Here is a 23,464-nt window from a genome sequence, read left to right as displayed (position 1 = left end):
TTAATTTCCTCCATCTCATCTATTTTTTCTCCCCTTTCTTCTTCTTTTGCTTCAGATAGATTTTCATTATTGTCTTTATCTTTAACTTCTCCTTCACCATTTTCCTTTTCCATTGAGTTTCCCTCGTCTTCTTCTTCCTTTCCTTTTTCATTCTCTTCTACTTGTTGTTCTTTCACGCTCTTTTCGTCATCTTTTTCTTCATCTTTCTCCTCTTCCTCTTCTTTCTCCTCTACATCTTCTTTATCTTTTCTCTCCTTTTTCTCTTCTTCTTCCTCTTCCTCTTCTTCCTCACGTTTTTCATTTTCCTCCTCGTCTTCCTCTTCATTCTCTTTTGTTGTGCTTTTTTCTTCCTCATTCTTTTCAGCTTCTCTCTCCTTTTGGTTTTCATCTCCCATTTTCTGGCTATTTTTCTTTGCATCTTCTTCCTCATTTTCTGACTCACTATTATCTTCTTCATCGTCGTTTTGCTCCTTCATCTTTGCCATTACAAAAAGGATTGATTTTTTCAAATTAGAAATAATCTCAGGTCTTGTCCAAGTTGACTTATTTCTTGAATTCTGAGTTGAAAACATTCGTGACTGAATTTGTGCAAGAAGAAGTGCTAATGACTAATTAATATCAATTGTTAAAAAATCAAATTTATTTGTAATAACGCATTTTCAAACTCTTCTTGTCCAGTTATCCTTTTTAGTTTTCAGATATTGCTTCACTTCTAGCATCATCCTTTTGTTTTTTAATTCTTTTTTCTTTTCAGCAAGTTTTTCTTTTCTAATCTTTTTCCTTTTTTCCGCTTCATTCTGAATCTTTAATTCCTCTTCTTCGCGTGATTTCTCCTGCAAAAAGTCAAAAATAATTGGAAGAGGAACTAAAACAATTTTAAAAGTTAAAATGCTTCGCAGAAAATAAAATAATACTGTCAATTTCATTAGCTAATGCCGTTAATGAGGTGCTTAAATTTGTTATTGTTTCACAAAATTCCTGTCCAAGCTCATCGTTATATTCGTTGTCTTTTTCTTTTAGTTCATTTATCTTTTCATTTCCCAACTTTATCTCCTGCACATCATCTGTGGAGCTCTCGTTCACAATGGATAATGACATTGTCAACTTTCACCTATGGGATAAATTTCCCATACTAATGCCTATTTCGCACAAATATTCTTTTTTCTGGGTGTAGAAAGTGATTTATGCAGAAAGATAAGGGAGTTGTTGAAAAAATCTTATTAGTAAATAGAATAAATGGCATTCAGCTCCCTATGTCATATTTTTCACAATCTCACAGAATTATAAAGAATTGCTGCATTTGTTTCAATAAATTGCTCATTCAGCGCTCAAATTCACTCCATTCGCTCCAAAATCTATATAAAGCTAGAACAAAAGTTCTTGACGAGATGTCTCAGTTGAAAAGACGAATTGAAATGCTTCGAATTAAGAAAAACTTCTTAATTATCCAAGAGGAAAATATTGGCTTATCTTTAACTCATAGAACTGAAAGAGTAGCAAAAAGGCAGAAAATCATTAAAGAAAAAATGGAATCAAATTGTACAGAACAATTTGTCCTCAATCCAGTTATTATTAATGGTGAGAACTCTTTTTCGGTTTTAGATGCAACAAATAAGAGGGGAAACAGAAGCAGTCAACTTATTCGCAATGCCCCGATATGCCCATTAAGCATAGCACCGTCGCTGCCTCCACCATTCCAAAATTTTATGTCTCACTCATTCACTCTAAATTTGATTTCTCAGACGTCAAAGACAACTCGGATGCAAATTATACAGCAATTAAATTTTTTATTCAGACAACTAACGAGCGTTGATCCAATCAATTTCAGTTATTTGATCAGCATCACTCAAGCGAAGTCTCTTTCGTCATCTGATGATAACAGCACTTCAATCGATTCTTGCAACATTTCAAATCCTTCAGAAATACGAACAACACAATCACCCATTCCTCCACCAGCGCAGCCGATCCGTTCTGTTTCGAGCCGTCCCATCGCCCGCCGCCCTTCGCCACTGCCTCCTCTGCCAATCACAATGAAATCTCTTCCATTAATCTCTCCTCAATCACAAGAAGGAATTTCCTCATTCAGAAACACACAAGCAGCAACACCGCCTTGTTCAGTGTCTTCTAATGACACTCGCAATTCTGCTTCTTTGTCTGCTGAAGTTTCCTCTGCTCTTTCCAATCCACTGCTTCATTCTTCCTTTGCAACAGAGAATTCTATTGTTGAGACAAATGACGTTGCTTTACCTGCTTCGTCGCCTTCTTTGCTTTCTCCACGTCAGTCTGTCTCATCCACTGTTTCATCTAATTCTTCTTCTGCTTCTTTTTCTGCGAATGTTTCAGTGCCTCTATCACCTTCATCACCTTCTTCCTCCTCCTCTTCTCCTTCTTCACCTTCTTCACCTTCTCCTTCTATTCCTTCTCCTTCTTCCATTCCTTCTTCCATTCCTTCTTCCATTCCTTCTTCCATCTTGTCCCCAATCTCCCACAAGACTTACGACACCCTCCCAACAAGAACCTCTTCCACAGCCACAACACTCACTTGGCCAGGAATATCCTCTTTTTCCTCTCTCAACCGCACAAAAACATCAGAAACAGCGCCTTCTTCGCGTTTATCTGTCGAATCAGCGTTTGTTCAGCAGAATAATTCGAATAATTCGAATAATAATAATGACAATAACAATAAAATCAATGATAAAAGAGAAAATGCTTTTTATTCTGTGAATAATACACAGGAAGAACGGAAAATGCCTTCAACAATTCGGATAAAACCTTCTCAAATAGCTATTCCTTCTTCTGCTTCAAATTCTTCTTCTTCTTCTTCTTCTTTGCCATCATCATCATCTTCTTCTTCTTCTCCTTCTTCTTCTATTTCTATTTCTTCTTCTTATTCATCTTATCCTTCTTCATTGAATTCTCATCTCGCCAACAAGTCCGAACCTGCCAGGAAATCCTCTTTTAGCAAAAGTCTTAAAAATCCTTCAATATCAACAGCGATGTCATCGTCATCTTCCTCCTTCTCCTGTTCTTCCTCCCGTTCTTCTTCTTTCATTCGCAACAGATCTATTTCTGAATACTTCACACAATCTATTATACCCAACAACAACAGTCATCATCCTCATCATCATCTTCATCATCATCTTCATCTTCCTCCTCTTCACCAGTTTCTTCCAAGCATTCCACTCTCTTTCATTCCGCATCCCAACTCTTGCTTTCCCGACCTCTCCTTCACTCAGCATTTCATCCAGTTTAGTCTTCTTTCTCTTCGAAGTGTTTCGAATTCTCTCTTGTTTTTGCATCAAAATTGGCTGAAAACAACATTTTCTCAGCTTCAGCAGATGTTTGAAGTTGGTTCAGTTATGCCTGATTATTGTGCTAAGCAGGTTGAAGAGGAAAAAAGGAGATTTGAAGAGAAAGTGGAGAAATGGAAGGAAAGAGAGAAAATGAAAGAAGGGAAGAAAGATGGAGGAGAAGATGAGGTGAATAAGGGAAAAGGAAATGAACGAATTGATTTGAAGATAAATGATAACATAAACACTTGTTCAAATGCAAGTGCAAGTGAAAAATTGAAAGAAAATGAAAAGGAAAAGGAAAATGGAGACCGAAATGTGAATGCAAAAAAGAATATTCCATCTTCTTCTTCTTCTTCTTCTCAGCAAATCAATTTGAATGACAATTCATTGAAAGATAGCAAAATAATTTCCAAGTCTGCTTCTGCTTCATCTCTTAACACAACACCACAAAACAAGCAAAACATTGAAATTTCAAATAAAATCACACAAAATTCAAAGAAAACAGGTGCTCAGCAGCTTCTTCCTTCTCCTTTCCCTTTCCCTTCTCCTCCGCCTTCTCGTGTCACATCATTCGACAATTCATCATCATCTTCTTCTCCTTCTTCTTCTTCTCCTCCTCCTTCTCCTTCTTCCTCATCCTCTTCTTCCTCTTCTTCCTCCTTTTCCTCCTCTTCCTCCTCTTCTTCTTGTTTAATCACTTCTCAATCACTTCAAAACACTTCATCCAATCAGCGTAATTTGAATACAGTCACTTCAAATGATAGAGTGTCATCATCATCTTCTTCTTCTTCTGTGTCATCTTCCTCTTCTTCTTTATCCACATCAACATCCTCATCCTCATCCTCATCCTCATCCTCATCCTTTTCTTCTCCATCTTCTTCCTCCTCCTCCTCTCCCTCTTCCTCTCCTCAATCTTCTCTTGTCCATTCTTCTTCACTCTCTTCACTCGGCCTAGTTAGACTCAGCATTCATCGCCGGCCAAGCAATCGCTCCATTCAAAGACAGAACCTTTCTCGCACTTCTTCTCCTCTTTCTCGCTCTCCTCTTGCTTCTTCTTCGTCTTCCTCTTCTTCTTCTTCGTCTTCCTCTTCCTCTTCCTTATCAATTTCATCAACATCTTCTTCTTCCTCCTCCTCCTCCTCTTCTTCTTCTTCTTCTGTTACTTTGCCTTCTTATTACTTGCAGAATTCTCCACAAGATTCTAACACATCTCGTTCTTCTTCCTTTTCATCGTCATCATCTTTTTCTTCTTCTTCTTATTCTTCTTTAACCACAAATCAATCATTTCAATCTTCCTCCTCCTCCTCCTCTTCTTCCTCTTCTTCTTCTTCTTCTTCTTCTTCTTCTTCTTCCACTCCAAACATCCTCACCCCCCACACCCTCTCCCTCAAATCCCTCTCATCTCTTCTCTCTCCTTCTTCTCTTTCCCTTTCTTCTCTTCTTCCATTCATCGAAGCCAACAAAGAAGAAATGCACTCAGCTAATTCTGAAATGCTTCTGTTTGACTTCAACAAAATTGGGAAAATCGAAAAAAATAGCCAATTTTTGGCGCTTCGCACGTTTCAGCCGAATTTCTCGGCTTTTTCACAGAAGTTCGATGGAATGGGCAGTTCGAGGACTAATGGTGAAGTCAACTCATTATTGTTGTCTTCTTCTTCCTCCTCCTCCTCCTATTCTTCTTTTTCCTCTTCCTCTTCCTCAAATAGAGACATTCACACAGACACACAATTCTCTGATAATTCCTCACTGAACTCCTGCAATGATTTCATTTCCCTCTTCTCCTATTCTCGTTTGTCTTCCTCTTTCTCCCTCACTCCCCAGGGCAATTTCAAGCCAATCAAACCCCCTTTCACTTCTGTTTCTTATTCAAACAGCTTCTTCCGCTTCTTCTCCTCCTCCTTCTTCAAAACCCCTCTTTTCCCCCTTCGTCTCATCGGTGCACATTTACACACGAACTTCCTTCTCTTCACTCGCCAGCTTCCTTCTCTTCCTCCGCCTCCTGTCAAACAAGCGCGTTTGTTCTATTTGTGTGGCATTTCTTTGCCTTCTTCGTTTGAAGTGGAAGAAGACACACTTTCTGTGAAGAGCTGGACGAGCCATCTGAGGCCGAATGAATGGCTGGTGGTGCTGAGGTTCTTTGATAAGAGGAGGAAAGAAAAGGGAGGAGAGGAAGGAGAAGAAAGGGAAGGAGAAGGAAGAGGGGAAATGGAAAGAGAAAGAGAAGAAGATAAAGAGGGAAGAGGGGAAAAAGAAAGAGAAAGAGAAAGAGGAACGGAAAATGGAGAAATAAACTTGCAAAAGAAGAAAGAGAACGAAATCGAAGGTAAATTCAGCAAGAATAAAAGATTATGCAATGGATTAATCGACGAAAACGAGAAGAATCGGATGCTTTTGATGAAGGAGAATGAAAAGATACAGAAAACAATGCGGGAGTGCAGAAAATACATGAAAAGGCAGTTTTTGAGCGTGCTTTATCAATCATATTGTCGTTTGCCTTCATTTTCAGAGAGAGATGAAAATAAACTTAATTATGAGAATATTGAACAAAACATTGAAAATGATAAAGCTGAATGCACAAAAGGAGTTTCAACATCTTTCTCCTCCTCTTCTTCATCTTTCTCTTCATCTTCGTCATCATCTTCTTCCTCTTCTTCTTCCTCTTCTTCCTCTTCTTCCTCTTCTTCCTCTTCTTCCTCTTCTTCCTCTTCTTCCACATTTCCAGTTGTATCGTTCGTTCCTGACTGGATTGTTCCTCCTTCCTCTCAGTTTGTGTTTCTGAAGAATCTCAAAGTTATCAATGATTTCAAACAAAACACTCCATCTTCTTCAAATCAGATGTTTCCAACTTCAACTCATTCATTCAGCAAAACAAATGAATTTTTATCTGAAAATTCACAATTATCATCAATTGCATCATCTTTATCATCATCATCATCATCTTCTTCTTCTTCTCCCAATAATCAATTTTCTTATTCTTCTATTTCCAATCATGTTCAAATATATCATTCACATAGTCTTCAAAATGATCCAAATTTCCATAATGAAACTGTTTCTGATTCAGTTTATCGAATAAGCCATTTCCCAAAGCAAAGAAAATCTCCAGTTGGAGTGATAACAGATAGCCAATTGAAACCTGATAACTCTTCAAATATTTCTTCAAATGCTTCATCAAATGCTGCTTCAAACAATTCAGAGAATTATGATAAAAGTCATTTGTCAAATTCACTTCAAGATTCTTCTTCTTCTTCTTCTTCAAATTCTTCTTCAAATTCTTCTTCAAATTCTTCTTCAAATTCTTCTTCAAATTCTTCTTCTCCATCGATTTCTTCTTCTTTATCATCACCTCAATCTCCGCAATTATCAGCAAATGACAATTCAAGCATTTCAAATAACACTCCATCTGTTTCAACTCTGCCTTCTTCCATTCCTCCTTGCCCTCCTCCTTCACTACCTCATTCCACATCATCATCTTCTTCTTCTTCTTCCATTTCTGCTTCTCAATCGAAACTACCTTTACCTCCTGAACCTTTGCCTCCATTATCTTTGGTGGACTCTCAAACAGATGAAAGTCTGAGGGCTTCTTCTTCTTCTTCTTCTTCTTCTTCTTCTTCTTCTTCTTCTTCTTCTTCTTCATTGTCTTTTGACAAGCATAAAAGTATTAATTGTTCTGGGAAAATATCTGAAAGTCAGATTTCTTCATCAGATTCAAATTCAAATTCATCATCTTCTTTCTCGCCTTCATCTTCACTTTCATCAGCATCTTCACCTTCCCTCTCATCTCCTGAATCATCAACACCCAAATCAAACAAACCATCTCAACCACAAACACAAGCCCTTTCACAGTCACATTCGCACTCACACAACTCCACCTCCTCCCACCACAAACACAAACACAAACATTTCTCTCTCTTCTCCTCACTCCCCACTATCGACCAGCAAACCCCCTTTCCGCTCACTCCTTCTCTTTCTTCTCTCTCTCCCTTTTTGGATACTGTGTCTCTATGCCCTCCTGTTTCCACAAGCACATTCGAGCGCCTTTCTGCCGGCTTGGGCCACGTCGCCCACTTGCTCCACCTGATTTCTGTCTACACCGCCATCCCTCTGCCTCACCCACTGTTTCCTGCTGCCTCTCGCTCTGTCATCTGTGCAACTATTGCATTTCCCCTGATGAATCTAAACACATCGCCGCAGGCCAAGTTTCTTCACAGAGCAAGCAGCGGGGTGTTCACGGGGCTGAAAGGGTCGAAGAACAACGAAGAGGAGAATGCGCTGCTGGATGAGTGGATGGAGCTGGATTTGGTGGAAGAAATGCTGAAGATGAAGGAGAACAACTGGGATGAACGAGAAGGGAATGGCAATGTTGTTAGCTTATCTCGTTCTTCATTTCCAGTTTCTTCTTCTTCATATTCGTATTCTTCGTATCCTTCTTATCCTTCTTCCTCTCCTTCATTCTCGCCAACATCGTTAGCCTCTTCTATTCAGTCTTATTCTCAGTCAATCATGTCTGCAAGCACTGACATGACGCTTTCCAACAACTTTTCTGTTGCTGCTGGCTTCGAAAATCTGATGAAAAAGCTTGCTCCAAAGCTTGTTGTGTCACTCACTCGCACTTCTTTGCCTTCTCCTTCGCCTCTGCCTCTGCCTTTGCCTTCGTCTTCATTCTCTGCGCCTACGCCAATCGCAGTCACAACAATAGCATCACCGGCAACAGTGATGCTGGACTCGAGCTATTCATATGCTTCAAATAGTGTGCTTTCTTCGTCTATGTTGAAGAATCCACAATTGCAAGTGGCTAACATTGTAAGGAGAGAAGGATCAGCAGCCAACAATCGATTGTCGCTGACAGACAAAGCGAGCAACTCTCCATTGCTTAAATACACACAGATCTTGGCTCAGGCAACAGTTTCTTCGCCTTTGATTCGAGAAATTGGTACGAATCGTAATAAAACCACAAATTTGCAAAAGGGTGGAGAATTCACGGAAAGGAAGCAGGCAGAGCTAGAATCAGCAGGAAAAGAAAGTATGAGCTCCACAAAGGAAAAAATGAAAGCTGAAAAACAAAAAGAAAAAGGAGAAAAAACCAGTGATGATTCAACAAAGGAAGCGTTGATGTCGTTTGTAATTGTTCCTCCCACACCTCCTCCGTCGATTATTAGCACAGACAATGACAGCAAATCAGATGCTCATCCTCTTCTTCCTCCCTCTCTCTTGTCGAAAAGCACGAGTAAGCTAAGTAATTCTTCTCAAGAGAAGGAAGAAGCCAATTGTGATTTAAATGGAAAGAACAGTGGAAAAGAAGATGTTAATGGTAAGGTAATTGTAGATGGAGATGTTAAAGAATCGAATCAGATGAATTGTGATTCTCTTGAAGCAAATGAGAAATACGATGAGAAGATTGATAACAGTGCAGAAGAGATTAAAAGACAAAAATTGGAGAGAAATACGGAAAATGATCAACTTGTGGCTGAGGGCGGTAATGAAAACATTGATTGCATTGAGACGAAAACTCACGATAGCAATGATAAAGCCATTGATGGTGCAAGTCTTTCATCTTGTCAAGACGATAAACACTCTCCTTCTTCTCGTTCTCCTTCAGTTTCTCTTCCACTTCCACTTCCTCCTCCTATCTCTTTCTCCATTCCTGCTCCTGTTCCTGTTCCAGCTCGTTCTGATTCGATTGCACTTGCAAAATCCCCAAAGCCGCCAGCTTCGTTGACATCTCTTTCGTACTTGGCAGATTTATCTCCCTCAGCTTCAGCAGAAAATGATATCTCAAATGAGCATGCGTGTGATTGGTACAATCATCCCGTCTTTATTGAGGAAGATGCTGACAATGAGCCTTCTGTGAAATTCAGTTCTAATTCAAGAAAAGAAGGGCATAAAGATATTCCACTGAACAAAATTGATGACGAAATCAGATCATTTGCTGGTTCTGAGCAGTGTGACTTCCATTTTATGCCTCATTCAAATATGGATTCGCCTTCATCTTCTCCTTCATCTTCATCTTTGTCTTTATCTTCAGAGTGTTATGATTTACAGCCTTTGAAAAACTCTATTTGGGTTCCAAGCGTTATGTCAAAGAGGTTCAATAGAACGTTCCAGAAGATCACGTTTACAAGACTTCTCTCCTTTTGCACAGCGCATCGTCGCCCGTTTGAGCCGTTTTTCCCGCTTTTTGTGGAAAAGGAAGAAGATTTGCTGTATTTCATTGTGGGAATAAGATTGTTGATTGCGGATGTTGAATTTATTTGCCACAGATTTCACTTTGGGAAAGCTTCTTTTAAGCAATTAATAGAATCGCTTTATGAAATTATTCAATTTTCTCCAAAAAAATTCAGTTAAAAATTGTGAAAATTGTTATATTTTTTCATTTGAAGAATTTTTTTTTTTTTGAACGAGATTGCATCAAAAATAAATATAAATTTTAGAAATTTTTTGTTCAACTTTGAAATAGTATTTCCTTGGAGTGAAACTATTTTTTAGTATTTTATTTTGTTCAAGAGTGTTTTTATTAGAATTTCTTTGCGTATGACTTATTTGTTTTTTGCGTTTCAATTATTTTTCATCCTCTTTTTAGAAATTAATAAAAAATTATTCTTAATCTCAATTTTTCATACAACAATGTTATTTTATTTTCAAATTTAGTATTAATAAACACAATTTCGAAACTTCACAAATATGGCTAATCCTTTTTGAAATAAAATTTTTGTTCGGGTTTTGATAAGATTTTTTATCTCAATGAGATTTTTGAAAAAATGAACAATAATATATGAAATTAACTGTTTATGAAGTTGTTATTGCAGAAACATATTTATTACAGAAATCCCATTGTGCTTAAAAATTTGATCAAAACTCGAACGAAAGTTGATATTTTTCAGAAAGAAGCACACTTTTCGAGAAGACAATAAAATTTTGTGAATGAATTTTTTTTTATCGGAATCGTTTTTTGCATGACAATATATAACAATCTTTCTCTGTATGAAATTGTCTTTTCGAAATAACTTTATCTTTTCCATTTATTCTTTTATAGAATGTGCATAAACCCGCACTTTTGCTAAAACCAGCACACTTGACATTTTCTTTCGAAATTCTCATCAACGTTCATATATGTGAAAGCATTGTGCATTTTAATGGCACCAATGACTTCTTTTTGTTCAATATATAGTATTTCGAATGAAAAATCGAAAACAAAAAATTTTGAACTTTTTTGTTCTTTTGATCAAAAATTTTTGTTTTCGATTTTTCATTCGAAATACTATATATTGAACAAAAAGAAGTCATTGGTGCCATTAAAATGCACAATGCTTTCACATATATGAATGCGGATGAGAATTTCGAAAGAAAATGTCAAGTGTGTGGGTTTGTGCAAAAGTGCAGGTTTTGCACCTAACTATTAATATTTCGTTACTGTTTTTTTCTTTCACGAAAGAAAATGCTTTTCTCAATGAATAGAACAAAAAACAAAACGATAGGATCACTTAATTTTTCTGAATCAAGAATAATTCATGAATAAAAACATCATTTGTTACTGAAAGTGGAAATATGAAGAAATTAATAGCCATTTGTTGATATTAATATTTTTTATAAAAATAAAAGTCAAATCTAGTCAGCAAAAAAACCTGAATGATCAACAATATTCAGGAAAAACCGAGCAAACAAATAATAAAAATGGTGAAAGAAAAATTAATTTTTTTCATTGCTTTTTTCATTGGATATAATTTCATCAGCTGATATTATTCGTTGTTACGAATGGTTGTTGTTCATGTTTTCAATTTGCGAGGCACTTCGTATACTTATGATTTTTTCTCTGAAAAAAGCATTCGATTGAGAAGCAATGTATTGCTTTTCAACCTCTAATTGATCAAAAGAAATGCATTGCTTCTCAAATGATCCATCATCTTCACATGAATCATATGCCTGAATATATTAATTTGTTAACCAAACTGCAATTTCGATATCTAACTTTGCATCATCTGAGCTGTTTCTGCACATGTTTGCACATAGCTTCCATTGCCTCTTCATTCCTCCGGAAAACAATTCAATAGGAATTCGTTTCTTTGCTTATCTTTCATTGAATGTGATTTCTTCTATCGTTTTAGCTTTTTTGATTGGTGTTATAACTTATATTCCTTCAACATCACCTTGATATCCTCTGTTTGCCATGACATTCCAATGTTTTATTCCTTCATCCAATCCATATTTGTCTCTTTCATATTCTGATATTTGAAAATACAGTCAAAACCGGAAATAATCACATCGGTTTTAGCACGACTTTTTGTGACTATATCCGATTGTGATTTAATGCGATAAAACTTTACACAGAAAAATATTTAAATTTATTAATTCATTAAAAAATTTTGTGTCGATTTTTTATTTTTGGAAATTCTTCATAAAAATACATTTTTCAATAGAAACAGCCATTTTTAATGTTTTATAATGTTATTCAGTCTTATTAATTCATATTTTTGAAAAATAAAAAATCAAAATTTTTGATCAAAAATCGATTTTTCAATGAAAAATCCACACATAATGAAAAAAAATGAGATTGTATATATTTATCTCTGTGATTATATGCGATTGAAAATGAATGAAATTTCGGCAAAAAATGTCGGTGCATCGAAAAATGTGTCCACAAACGAATGTGATTGTAATCGACGTGATAATATCCGGTTTTGACTGTACTCTTCCAACGGCTGCAAGTTTTGTTTGAACAAAGAGAAATCATGTATGTAACCCTCAACAACTTCAAAAGCAAGCAATGCTTCAAAAGGATAGCTAGCCACAACTGCAACCTGTATTATCAATCCTAAAACTTTATGATGAACATTCCAGAGCAACTTTTGACTTTCAAAACTGCTTACTGGCTTATCTGTTCTTATTGACGTTACATCAACAAGTGATGCAACCGTTCCAAAAAATTCGTTTATATTAGTATATTTTGGTCTTCTTTTCTCGACATTCATTTTTCCTATAGCTTTTTCAATCGGATTGGACGTATTTGAATAATTACATGAGAAAAGATGTAGTTACTTCTGTTTAACCAAATCCCAATTCTTGTTTATGTAGTACCAGAAGACAGCCATTCGAGGTAATAAAGCACTTTGTCAGTGAGTGATAAAGATCCTTTTGATCCTTTTTTCGGAGTCTGGTTGGTTTCGTTTTCTAGTTCGCAAATAATGCTGAATATTTGTTTTTCGGTTAATTTATATCTATCAAATGATTTTTATTTGCGTAAGTAATCAAATAGCTGTCCCTCTGGCTCAGTAGATGATAATTCCCTAATTTCAGTATTCATAATTTTCATTTCAACGCTATCTTTATTTGAACCAGCATTTCGAAGAACAAAATTAAACGTATCGTTTGTTTCTTTTCTGGAAATATCAGATCACATAAAGAAAATTGTGGAAAAAATATTCTTTGTAATTTTCTAATTCAAACTTTTCCATTTTATTTTTTTTTTGGTGAACAAGATAGTATATAGGGATGTTCCTGAACTTCAATTGGACCAAACACATTTGAATGCTGAGAAGCAGACGCAGAAGCTGAAGGTTGGTATGCGAGCGCTTGAGAAGAGAAGTTTTTATCAAACTGAGATGGAGATTGAATACTTCTTTGAACAAAGTTCATATGTGAACTTTGTTCAGAGCAATATCATTTGATAAAAAACAAAAAATAAATTATTTGTAAATTGCCACAAAGACAACGAATAAAGAATGCAACAGACAAAATATATCGATCAATACGAGGAAGAAAACTCATTTCCAGTTCTATAATCAATATTAAAACAAACTGACAAAAGAAAAGACTTTTTGACGAATAGCGATGTCTTCTATTTATTCATATAGGTATATTTAAAAAAATGAATCTTTTTCGAAAAACGTATGACTTATGGGTTACAAATCATTCTTTTTTGAAATAACATTTGTAACACTCAAAGGGTTTTTCTTGTCAAATATCAAATAGTTAGGTGCAAAACTCATACATTTGCACAAACCCACACACTTGACATTTTCTTTCGAAATTCTCATCAACGTTCATATATGTGAAAGCATTGTGCATTTTAATGGCACCAATGACTTCTTTTTGTTCAATATATAGTATTTCGAATGAAAAATCGAAAACAAAAAATTTTGAACTTTTTTGTTCTTTTGATCAAAAATTTTTGTTTTCGATTTTTCATTCGAAATACTATATATTGAACAAAAAGAAGTCATTGGTGCCATTAAAATGCACAATGCTTTCACATATATGAATGCGGATGAGAATTTCGAAAGAAAATGTCAAGTGTGTGGGTTTGTGAAAAAGTGCGGGTTTATGCACACACTTTAACATGATTTCAAAAAAGATCATCCATTTGGAAAAAAAAACCAAACAATAAGATACAGCTTCTTGACAATTTGTCCAAGTCGAAACGCGCTGTGAAACTCCATCAGGAAAAGGTTCTTTTGTTTCTTTTTTTTCAAAAAATGGGGCAAAATATTATGCTTCAGGCATTTTCATAGAAAAATTATGCACTTTTCATTGACTTTTTTTGATCAAAAAACACAATAAAAATGGGTCCATTTTAAACATTCGTGAAATGTTGGAAAACTTTACGTTCATATTTCAATGATGCCTGTTTAAAGATAAGAAAATCAAATTTATTTTGAAATCTGAGAAAGTAAAATTAAGTTATGAGCAAAGCAATTTTTCTATGCCTTGTGCAAAAAAAGCTTGAAAGTCCGTATTTTCCCCCATATATTTAAAAAAGAAGAAGCCCTAATGTTAATCAACACGACTTTTCTTTAAATCTTTCAATGAAAAAATTTGTTCACGAAATCAGAATAACTTTTTAATCCATCACATACACCAAAAATAATTCAAATTCGAAAAAGAATAATTCAATTTCGTAATTAATATTTCAATTTCGAAAATTAATAATTCGAATTCGGAATTAATATTTCAATTTCGAAAAAAAATAATTCAAATTCGTAATTAATAATTCGAAATCGAAAAAAAATAATTCAAATTCGTAATTAATAATTCGAAATCGAAAAAAAATAATTCGATTTCGGAATTAATAATTCAAAATCGAAAATTAATAATTCGAATTCGGAAATTAATAATTCAATTTCGAAATTCATTAATTCGATTTCGAAAAAGAATAATTCAATTTCGAAAATGATTATTTCAATTTCGAAATTCATTATTAACTGAAATTATAAAATTTTCTCGAGAATGGATTTCAGAAAAGTTCAAGTTATTTTTTAACCAATCAAATTTTATTGTTCATAAAAAACTGTTTTTTTAATTGCAACAATTAGACCTCCTCGTCACCCCGCCAATGACGAGCATTTTTTTGAGAAGTGACAGACAAATCTGAATTTAATATGTCACTTTTTTTTTGAGCGAGAATTATTATTTATTTTGGAGAATAATTCATTTTTTATATGTTGAAATATTATCAGTCTCATAACAATATTTCTGTTATTGGCTGACAAATTAATTTTCAACAATTAACTTTTGAAAAATTTTCGTTATGGAAAAGTTGATTAATTTTTTCAGATACGGACTTTTTTGATCGTCACTTTTTTTGATCATTTGTCATTTTTTGATAATTTTGGCACTTCCCGTCACTGACGTCATTTTTAAGTGACTTGTCATTTTGGTAACTAACTGTTCTTGAATAATGTTGCAAAACCAAATTGATGAAAATGAATGCTTGACAGAATTAGTTCGGTCAATCAAAGATCCAGACACAGTTTGCCTCATTAAACATTTTTTGGATGGTTTTGATCTCTTGATCTCTTTTGAAATGTCTTTTTATTAGGATTTATTATTCAGAAACACTATGATTGATTTACATAAAGCAAAGTGCGAATTTATAAAACTTAAAAGAGTGAATGAATTTGTATTTTCACAATGTTTGATTTAACTTTCATTTTGTTTATTAACTTTATTTATAAATACCAAATTTTTTATAAGATTATCAGCATCCAACAGATAAGAATATGTATATGACGAAACTGAAATTTGAACAGGTTAATGGAAAACTTTTCATTTCATTCTCTCCAAAATCAGTGTACATCTCTTCGGCAAAAGGAGTACATCGGCTTTTCATTTGTCCAAATTCCAAAAATGGACAAAACTGTGCTGCAACTGGAAGAAAAGATTCGAAACTTATATATAGTCATATTTGTCCTATTTATCAATCTTCTTCAATTCTTGATTTTTTCTCTTATTCAAACCATTCAATCAATTCAGAAACAAGAGTGATTGCATCAATTTCTCGATCTGCAAACAACGCAAAATTAGAGTTACTCAACGATTTCCTCAAGGTTATCAAGCAGTGCAATATTTCATTTCTTTCAGCTGCCTCTAAGGAATTAAATAATTTCATTACTTCTCTCATTCATGCTTCACAATCAAACCCTGAATTGAAAAGAGAAGACATTTTTCCGGTTCTAAGTGAAAAGAAAATCGCCACAATGCTAAAAAAAGCAAGAAGTCTCGCAAATGAGAAGGCTGTATGAATCTGTGGCAAATCAACCTGTTTGTGTTATAATGGACGGTGCTATTATTGGAGGGAAAAAATACATGGCAATCGGAATTGTTCCATTATTTCCAAAATCAATTCCATTATTTTGGAAATTATTCAATGGATGTCAAACACAAGATGATTTCTACAATTTATGCAGTTCAATAATTGTTGATCTTCATTCCGTTGGAGCAGTGGTTCGAGGCTTTTGTGTAGATGGACTGAAATCACAAATGATAGCATTGAACAAACTCTCAAGTCATGATCATAAAAATCCATTGGTTAAATCCATCATGGAAAATGAACCAAAACCAATTGTCATATATTGTCTCAATCATCTAGTAAATCTTGTTATTGTTCATTCATTTTCAGAAAATTCAACACTATCGAAAGTTAAAAACATTCTGTTGCATTTTTGTCAAGAAGCCCATTTATCTTCCAACCAAAAAAAACTTCATAAAAGATGCCCAACATTTGTTAGCACACGGTGGCTTGCTTTGTATCAAATATGTTCATTTGTTCGAATGCACGCAAACACAATTAAACAGTTAGATCTGTTGAATAATGAAGAACTACTATCAATTGCTTTAACGGAAATTCTCTTATTTCCGCTTCAAATCCTTCATTTATCGTTTGAAAAAAATGAATCAAAACTGAGTGATGTTTTTCCGGATTTGATTTCTGCATTCACAGTTTATTATTCTCTCTTTTCAACAAATTTATTTCATGAACAGAATTGGCATAACGCTTTGACAGATATTCTTGTTTTATTATTCAACTACACGCTTGCAGATAATCGAGGAAGTTTGTACGCTTTATCATATGTTTTAAAGCCAGAAGGAGCCGCAAACTTTCGAAACAGCTGTTTTATTTTGGATCCAAGAGTTGCGAAAACTATGAAGGGAAAAAAAGCACAAGAAAAAGGAGGTATTTCTTTAGATATATTTGTTTTTCATTGATTTTCTATTTTAGAATCTTCTCCTTCTGCTGAATATCAATTATCATCGAGTTTTTCTTCTTCTGCCACATCAGCATGTGCAAGTGCAAGCATTTTGGAGGAACACATCCAGAGCTCATCCACAAACGATTTATCCGGCTCAATTTCTCCAGCTTCAATGCAATCTTCAGTTTCTTTGTTGTCTGCTACTGCTTTTAGCGAAACAATGCATAATATCCAAAAAGAAAGACTATGCAAACAAAAAAATATTTACACAATGAATGATGAATTTGGTTTGATTCCTTTTGTTTGTGATCAACAAAATTTCCAAAAAAGCTCAAATAATGTTTTAATAGATTTATTGAAATACATTGAAACTCTTCGAACAAGCTCACTATCAGTGGAGATGGAAAGCAGCGCGGACGAATCAGACGAAGAGTATGATGAAGATTTGTTCGGATTATTATGTGCAGAAAACGAAGCAATTGACGATGAATATATGGAAGATTTTGAAGAAAGAAATCCTACGGATAATACATATCATTCCAAAGAAGAAAAGAAGACAAATTTTGATGAACAACAGAAGAGTGTCAATATTATGGATGAGGAGGAAGAATGTTGTTGCTCAACAAATGATGATTTACATGAACTGGAGGAGGAATATGTTGAAAATGATGATGTAATGTGCCTTGGAACATTTGGATTAGTGAAAAGAATCCATTCACATAATTTCGAACTGGAAGAGAAAACGATGCTCGATATTTTTGATGCAGCGTTTGGAGATTGGCATGGGAGGATGGTCTGCAGCTTTAGGGAGACTTTTCAAAGTTTTATTGGTCAAGAAAAAGGAGAAATAATGGAAGGTTGTTTGCTGTTGTTTCAGAGATCTTTGGAAAAAAAGGAAACTGAAAAATGTGTGATTGAAGATGATTCATTCATTTATTATTCCAATATGTTTCGAAAAAGCGATATTCACAAAATCTACTCATCATTTGCATACAGCCTAATCCAATCTCCTTGTAGCGAATGTTTTTGTGAAAGATTATTTTCCAGGGCTCGAAGAATTGTGGGAGAAAGACGTCAGAGTTTGTCAATTGACACTTTGAACTGCTTGTTGCATATTTAATTATATATTTAACTCCTTGTTCTTTTCATTTTCATTTCAGGTTTATCATTAACATGCTAATAAACATATATCTTCTCATATTTTATTACCATAATTGAAACATTCATTCATTCTTCTATCTTTGAGCATTTCTGCGCAAATAGTTTCTGATGCATCAGCTACTTCACTCTTTGCGCTTTCACTTCCTTCTTCTCGTTCCAACAGGTCCATCTCCATTATCATCCGTGCAGCGACAGTTGAATTCTTTAAGATAAGTTCACCGATCGAGTTATCTTTGCTTCAAGGAACAGAAATTCATTTCTCTGCTCTGTATTTATAAGAGTGGGAAGAAAAGTCGGACGCAGATGAAGAACAACTCGCATTAAAAAAGTGCAAGCGCATCTTCTTTCTGATCATATAGCGGAATGTCAGCGAGGATTTAACTTTTGATTTATGAGAAGTCACAGACGTGGACAGAGCGAACGAAGAAGAGATTGTTTATTGAGTTAGATTTAAGTGGGAATGAAGCTTTAGAAAAGACAAGCACGAAGAAGAAAACATAGTAATAAAAGTTGTGCGGGATATGATTGTGTAATGGGAGTGCAATGCACAATGAAGGATAAATAGAAGTGGGAGTTTTGAAGTTGCATAATAGCGGAAAAATTACTAAGAGGTATCTGTTTATCCAAACAAGATTTGAAGATGAAATTAGAAGAATATACTATTTATAATTTTCGTTTGAAGATTAGAAGAAGAAGAAGAAGAAGAAGAAGCCATGATTGTTCTTTCTGAAGTGGAATTCGGCTTCTTCATATTGTTGTTATGATTTATTTTCCATTCTCCGTTAGCAGTGTCCGAGGTGATGCCAACAATAATCAAATAGACTTTGTCTCCAAATAGAGACTTCTTATGGAGCTGTGTCTTTGGATTGGAATGAAAAGAGCTTGGAATCTCAAACAGATACAACGCATTTAAAACATACGAATCAATCTTAAATTTCACTGTTCTCATCAACTTTTCCACTTCTCTCCTCTTTTTTTGATTCTATTCTCAACTCATCTATTGAAGTATTCTTCGTATCTTTCTATTTCTATTTCTATTTCTTCTTCTTCATCGACATCTTCTCCATCTCCTTCTTCATTTCACGAGCTTCTCTCCTCATTTCATCTGCTAGAAACGCTATCGCTGCACGATGCGCCTCACACGTCATCTGCACTAGCACCTGCTCCGCAGACAATCCGCACGAACGGAAACCCCACGGTGAATTCAAATTGTAGAGAGCAGGAGAAGGAAAAGAAGTTGAAAAAGTTAAAGATGCTAACTAACCTTCATTCTCGTTCTGTCTGCTGTTGATTGTTATTTCCGTTCATATTTTGATGTTCACTTCGTTTCTACTCGATGACATTCTTTGTCATTTCCCTTTTCTTCTCACTCAGCCTTCTTCACCTTCTTCTTCTTCTTCTTCTTCACCTTCTTTTTCTTCTTCTTCTTCGTCTTCTTCGTCTTCTTCTTTGTCTTTTTCTTCTTTGTCTTTTTCTTCTTTTTCTTTTTCTTCTTTTTCTTTGTCTTCTTTTTCTTCTTCATCTTCTTCTTCGTCGTCCTCGTCGTCGTCTTCGTCTTCTTCCTCTTCTTTTTCTTCTTTCCCTCCATCTCCTTCTCTCTTGTTTCCCCTTTGCCACACAGCTGCTCCTTCCTCTCTGAGCGACAGGCACATCAGCTCCTCAAACAGCTGCTTTGTGTAAACATATTCGCCAGCCAGTATTTCAACCAGGCAGAGCTAAAATAGTTGAATGCATTCTCTTCAATGTCCTCACACACCAGCTGCAGTTCTGCCTGAAGCAGCTCCACATCTGATAGCTCTGTGTCTCCGGCTGCTGCGTCTTTGAGATCTTCTTTGTTTTCTTCTTTGTCTTCTTCTTTCTCATTCTTTTTCTCTTTCTCTTTGCCTTTCTTCTCTTTGACATTATTTGTCTGTACATTTGCTTGTCTCCACTCCTTTGTCACATGCCGTGCAACAGAGTTGATTGTGGATGTTCTGTTTTCCTTTCCCTCTGCCGTGCCAAAAAGGCTGCTGTTCTCCTTCAACAAGGAGGGATAGCAGTATAAAAGTGCACCCAGCATAAAGTTCTTCTTCGCCGGGAAAAGCGTCTCTGTCTGCAGTATCGCAAACACCCGCTTCACAGTCGGAGGAGGCACCTCGTCCAAAATGCTTCCATCTTCCCACTTCGCAAAGAACACCGCTGCCCTGTCAGACACCAACCACCCGAAGCCTTCTATCCACGGCTCTGCCAGCGCAATCATATCCTGCTTCGGAAAATCATCTTCTGTGCCCTCTTTCGCAAAGTGTGCGGTGGCTCGCCCGAATTCAATGCCGTTGCTGTAGATGAGATCGAGATTTCACAATTCGAAGAACCGGTTGAGCTTCGTGATGGCCAAATTGAACTTCTCTTCGGTTGTTCGACAGAATGAAGGATCCACTCCAGCCGTTTGTATCGCAGTGAAAAATGCATCTGCACCGCTTTTCTTCTCACTCTCGCTAAATTTTGAAATATGCTTGTTTTATCTTTTTCAAAACCGATCAAAATTTGGAAGATTTGTTCTCGATAAGTTGAAAATCAAAGTATCTGTAAATTGACATGGATTAATCGGCACAACAAGGAGGAATAACTCCCAGCCAGGAATAAAATGATGTGTATGTTGGAACAAATGACTTTTTCAAAAGAGTCGAACGCGCTAAGTTCCTCATATATAAAAATAAAAAAAAACATCATAATCATTATTTATTATCTAAAAGGGATTATGCAAAAGGTAAGATGCAAATGAAAAGGAAGCCTCAGTGTTCATTGAGAAAGCAAATATTTTAAATACTGGTGCTTTTAATGAACAAAAAAAGATGACTTTAAAAAAAGTTAGAAATTTTCATTCAATATATGTTTTTGAAAAAATGGAAATGTTAACGCACATTCATAAAACAACAAATTTAATTTTGTTGCAAAAAATGAAAAGATAATGTTTTTTTCAATTCCTTGATAACTGTCAATGTTCAAAAATGTTCAATATTTCATTTATCCTTCTTTTTTTGAATTTCTATCAAATCATTTCATCTATTTGAAAATTTGGTTCAACTTGATTTCATTTAACAAAAAAATGCATAAGGAAGCAAATGACATTTCTATAATTAACAAAAAACACAATTGACAAAAAAACTTAAAAAAATGGAAAAGATGAAAGGAAATTTCTCAATTTTAAAATCAAATATCGAGGATTTCCCAACAAAAATTGAATCAAATTTGATTTTTTGAAAAAAAGAAAACAATAATAACAACAATAACAAAGAAAATGAAAAGAAGGGAGACAAGGAAGTTAAAGAAGAGCAGAAATTCCAATTGAAATTCTTTTGCTTGTTTGACGAAGATCGAAGAGGATGAAGAGCACAGAAAGAAGAATGAGATTCTGAATTTGGGTTGAAGAAGAAAGTGAAGCCATTCATTTATGCGTGTGTGTGATGCGGAGATTAAAGTGCAATGATCTTCAGTGGTTGCCTTGCTGTTGATGCTCTGCTGTGAATGTTGCTACAGCTGAAGAGACCATGGTTGCATCAAAGACGCATTTCACGAAGGTGCTGAGTGCTTCCTTTTCAAAGCAATGCCACCGCCCTGGCAAAAAAAAGTCGCTAACCGCAGAAGACGAATAATTCGATGGGGAAAAGGCTAAGCATGAGTTGATGCAACATGAATGAATTTCGTTCTGAAAGGCAGAAATACAATGAATGAAAAATCACAGCAGTCAGAGAACTGAGAGGTAAAGAACTGAAATAAGATGATAATGTATAAAAACAAAATTGTGAAATCAATTTTCACAATTATTGTATTCTGTTAACTGCTGAATTATAGTTGCGATGAAATAAAAAGAAAAAAAGTTGAAAAAAGCAGTGAACAGTGCATTGAAGATATGTTTGAAAGCAGAAAATGAAAGATATCAAACAACAAAAGCAAAACAATAAAATGTAACAAAAATGGATAGATAAAGAGATTATTAATTCTTGATCAAACTTGCGAAAGTTTCAACTTCTATTTTTCTTAGATTATGAATAATGACATCATGTTTTTCCACTATACTGATCTTTTAAAAATGTTTCTGTTCCCGTAGGAATCCAGAATGTTAGAACATAATTTTCATATTTATTATTGATGTGTGCAGCATTCCTTATTAGCCCTATCAAAAAATAAGAGAATTTGATGTTTTCCATTTTTAGATACCATACAACAAATTTTTTAAACTTTAGAATGGGTTCATTTAAAAATTTTTTTCATTTTTTAAAACATTATCAAAAACAATAATCGATTGCATAAAATATAATCTAATAAATATTTTTAAAATTTAAAAAAAAAAAAAAAAAAAAAAAAAAAAAAAAAAAAAAAAAAACCGAGTGACGAAGCGACTGACGAATGATTCTGTTTTTCAGGGTGACGCCGAGGTTTAGCAACAATCAATAAATCAATTTTTTTAAAATTTTTTTTCATTTTCGAAAATCATCACTCAAATTATAATAATTTAATAAAAATTCATTCTATTGAATAACCAAATAAAATTTAACAAAAATTATTCACGATTGTTGAATTATTTTTTTACAATAATGTGATTGTTTCATTGGCAAATTTTTGAATAATATCGGTTTTAAACATGAAAATGTGTTTCTTTCATTTTCAAATTAACTTCAGTCAATACAGATATCTTACAAAATACCGGACAGGATCGATTTCACAATAACTGCAAGAGGAATAATTCTGACAATTTTCCTCAAAGTATATCTTAACAATGCTAACTCATTTGATATACAAAACTTTCAAAATAGCTTCATTTGTGCTCAGAAAAAATGAATGATTGAAATTTCGGAGAAATTGGATTTTGAGTTTTTCCGAAATTTCAATCGTTCATTTTTTCTGAGCACAAATGAATCTATTTTGAAAGTTTTGAATGGCAAACGAATTTGAATTAATAAGACATTTAATGAAAAAAAAACAGAATAATATCTCTGGTGGTCATTGTGAAATTGTTCTTTTCCGGTATTTTGTGCGATGTCCGGTATTTTATGCGATATCTATAAATCTTCATTCAAAATGAATGAAAATTATTTGAAGAAAATACATAATTTTTTAAATATTCATAAACAAAGTGTCCTCACGAGATAAAAATAAAGAGTATTTTGACAGCAAAACGTAAGTTAATAATTCCACAAATCAAAAAAATTGTCGTTTCGAAATTGAATTATTCTTTTTCGAAATCGAATTAATGAATTTCGAAATTGAATTATTAATTTCCGAATTCGAATTATTAATTTTCGATTTTGAATTATTAATTCCGAAATCGAATTATTTTTTTTCGATTTCGAATTATTAATTACGAATTTGAATTATTTTTTTTCGAAATTGAAATATTAATTCCGAATTCGAATTATTAATTTTCGAAATTGAAATATTAATTACGAAATTGAATTATTCTTTTTCGAATTTGAATTATTTTTTTTCGATTTCGAATTATTAATTACGAATTTGAATTATTTTTTTTCGAAATTGAAATATTAATTCCGAATTCGAATTATTAATTTTCGA

General features: G+C 34.3%; 3 protein-coding genes across 3 annotated transcripts in view; 1 reads left to right on the top strand and 2 right to left on the bottom strand.

Moving 5' to 3' along the window:
- Window positions 1–1,113, bottom strand: part of MONOS_13888 (uncharacterized protein) — a gene marked incomplete at its 3' end in the record, with an annotated part of 2,335 nt that extends 1,222 nt beyond the window's left edge. The window contains exons 1-3 of the mRNA XM_067866634.1: window positions 915–1,113; window positions 666–865; window positions 1–608 (exon numbers count right to left, since the gene is read on the bottom strand). The exon at window positions 1–608 is cut by the window's left edge and continues 1,222 nt beyond it. Of these exons, the coding sequence (XP_067722623.1) occupies window positions 1–608; window positions 666–865; window positions 915–1,098 (992 nt within the window). The 5' untranslated portion in view covers window positions 1,099–1,113. The remainder of the gene's footprint in view (window positions 609–665; window positions 866–914) is intronic.
- Window positions 1,114–1,575: 462 nt separating this feature from the next.
- Window positions 1,576–9,964, top strand: MONOS_13887 (uncharacterized protein; the record flags this gene model as incomplete). The annotated part of the gene is made up of 2 exons (XM_067866633.1): window positions 1,576–1,595; window positions 1,796–9,964. 2 exons carry the CDS (start codon window positions 1,576–1,578, stop codon window positions 9,633–9,635), a joined length of 7,860 nt encoding a protein of 2,619 aa, XP_067722622.1. The 3' UTR covers window positions 9,636–9,964.
- Window positions 9,965–19,284: 9,320 nt separating this feature from the next.
- Window positions 19,285–20,153, bottom strand: MONOS_13886 (uncharacterized protein; the record flags this gene model as incomplete). Its single annotated transcript, XM_067866632.1, has 2 exons — window positions 19,285–19,629; window positions 19,671–20,153. 2 exons carry the CDS (start codon window positions 20,151–20,153, stop codon window positions 19,285–19,287), a joined length of 828 nt encoding a protein of 275 aa, XP_067722621.1.
- Window positions 20,154–23,464: the final 3,311 nt, after the last annotated feature.

This window comes from Monocercomonoides exilis (assembly GCF_001643675.1).
Source record: "Monocercomonoides exilis strain PA203 chromosome Unknown scaffold41-876177, whole genome shotgun sequence".
NCBI classification, from domain to species: Eukaryota; Preaxostyla; order Oxymonadida; family Polymastigidae; genus Monocercomonoides; species Monocercomonoides exilis.
Note: the sequence above shows the minus strand (reverse complement) of the source record. Positions and strands in the feature narration are given on the sequence as shown.